The sequence below is a fragment of the Leucoraja erinacea genome, unplaced genomic scaffold (genome assembly GCF_028641065.1).
Source record: "Leucoraja erinacea ecotype New England unplaced genomic scaffold, Leri_hhj_1 Leri_332S, whole genome shotgun sequence".
Classification (NCBI taxonomy): domain Eukaryota; kingdom Metazoa; phylum Chordata; class Chondrichthyes; order Rajiformes; family Rajidae; genus Leucoraja; species Leucoraja erinaceus.
The window spans coordinates 3,640-5,000 of NW_026576233.1; the positions used below are offsets into that span (position 1 = coordinate 3,640).

General features: G+C 50.1%; 1 protein-coding gene across 1 annotated transcript in view; it reads left to right on the top strand.

Moving 5' to 3' along the window:
• Positions 1-497: 497 nt before the first annotated feature.
• prpf3 (PRP3 pre-mRNA processing factor 3 homolog (yeast)) overlaps positions 498-1,361 on the top strand; it is a gene marked incomplete at its 5' end in the record, with an annotated part of 30,268 nt that continues 29,404 nt past the window's right edge. Inside the window, one exon of the mRNA XM_055630339.1 lies at positions 498-664. Coding sequence (XP_055486314.1) covers positions 498-664 — 167 coding nt within the window. The remainder of the gene's footprint in view (positions 665-1,361) is intronic.

Consider the following 1,361-nt stretch of genomic DNA (forward strand, 5'->3'; position numbering starts at 1 on the left):
TTTCTGTGTAACCTTCGATTCTCCAGCATCTGCAGTTCCCTCTTAAACCCTTAAGAATTTTGTAAGTTTCTATAAGATCCCCTCTCAATCTCCTAAATTCTAGAGAGTATAAACCAAGTCTATCCAGTCTTTCTTCATAAGACAGTCCTGACATCCCAGGAATCAGTCTGGTGAACCGGCTCTGCACTCCCTCTATGGCAATAATGTCCTTCCTCAGATTTGGAGACCAAAACTGTACGCAATACTCCAGGTGTGGTCTCACCAAGACCCTGTACAACTGCAGTAGAACCTCCCTGCTCCTATACTCAAATCCTTTTGCAATGAAAGCTAACATACCATTCGCTTTTTACCGGCGTCTGCAGTTCCTTCTTAAACATAAATTCCACTGTGTGTTGTGTGTTGTTCTTTTTTAAGTGTATCGCTGCTGGCAAATTCATTTCACTGCACCTTTGGGCGCAGAAATTTGACCTTTGACTTTTGACTTTTGACTTTGGCAGGAGGTCTTCGGCGAAGACCCGGACGTCACCCGGGAACTGTCGGCCAAAAGGAAACGCATCCCGAGGTTCGAGGAGGTGGAGGACAACGAGATCATCCCTGGTCCGCCCACCGAGAGCCCGGGAATGTGTGACCAAGATCCAGGTGTGACGGCCATTGACCGCGTGGGGTGGGGGGTGGTGGGGTGGGGGTGGGGTGTGTTGTCGCAACCTCGATCCGTGGTGTCTGACCTTTCCACCTCCGTCTTGTTGGGCCGCCCAAACACCAATGGCCACAGGCCCATCAACAAAGGTCACCGGTGGAATTGGACCTCCAATGGTCACCAGTTGACCCTTCTGTAGTCACCAGTTGGAACTCTCTGCCACAGAGGGTAGTTGAGGCCACACAGTTCATTGGCTATATTTAAGAGGGAGTTAGATGTGGCCCTTGTGGCTAAAGGGGATCAGGGGGTATGGAGAGAAGGCTGGTACGGGATACTGAGTTGGATGATCAGCCATGATCATATTGAATGTCGGTGCAGGCTCGAAGGGCCGAATGGCCTCTACTCCTGCACCTAATTTCTATGTTTCTAGTTCACCCTCCCATGGGTCATGTTGACCTTCAATGACCAACATGTTGACCATCAATAACCACCAGTTGACCCACTCTATGGCCACTAGTTGACCTCCACTGGTCACTAGTTGACCCACTCTATGGTCACTAGTTGACCCACCCTATGGTCACTAGTTGACCTCCATTGGCCACTAGTTGACCCACCCTATGGTCACTAGTTGACCTCCATTGGCCACTAGTTGACCCACCCTATGGCCACTAGTTGACCTCCACTAGTCACTAGTTGACCTCCACTAGTCACTAGTTGACCCACT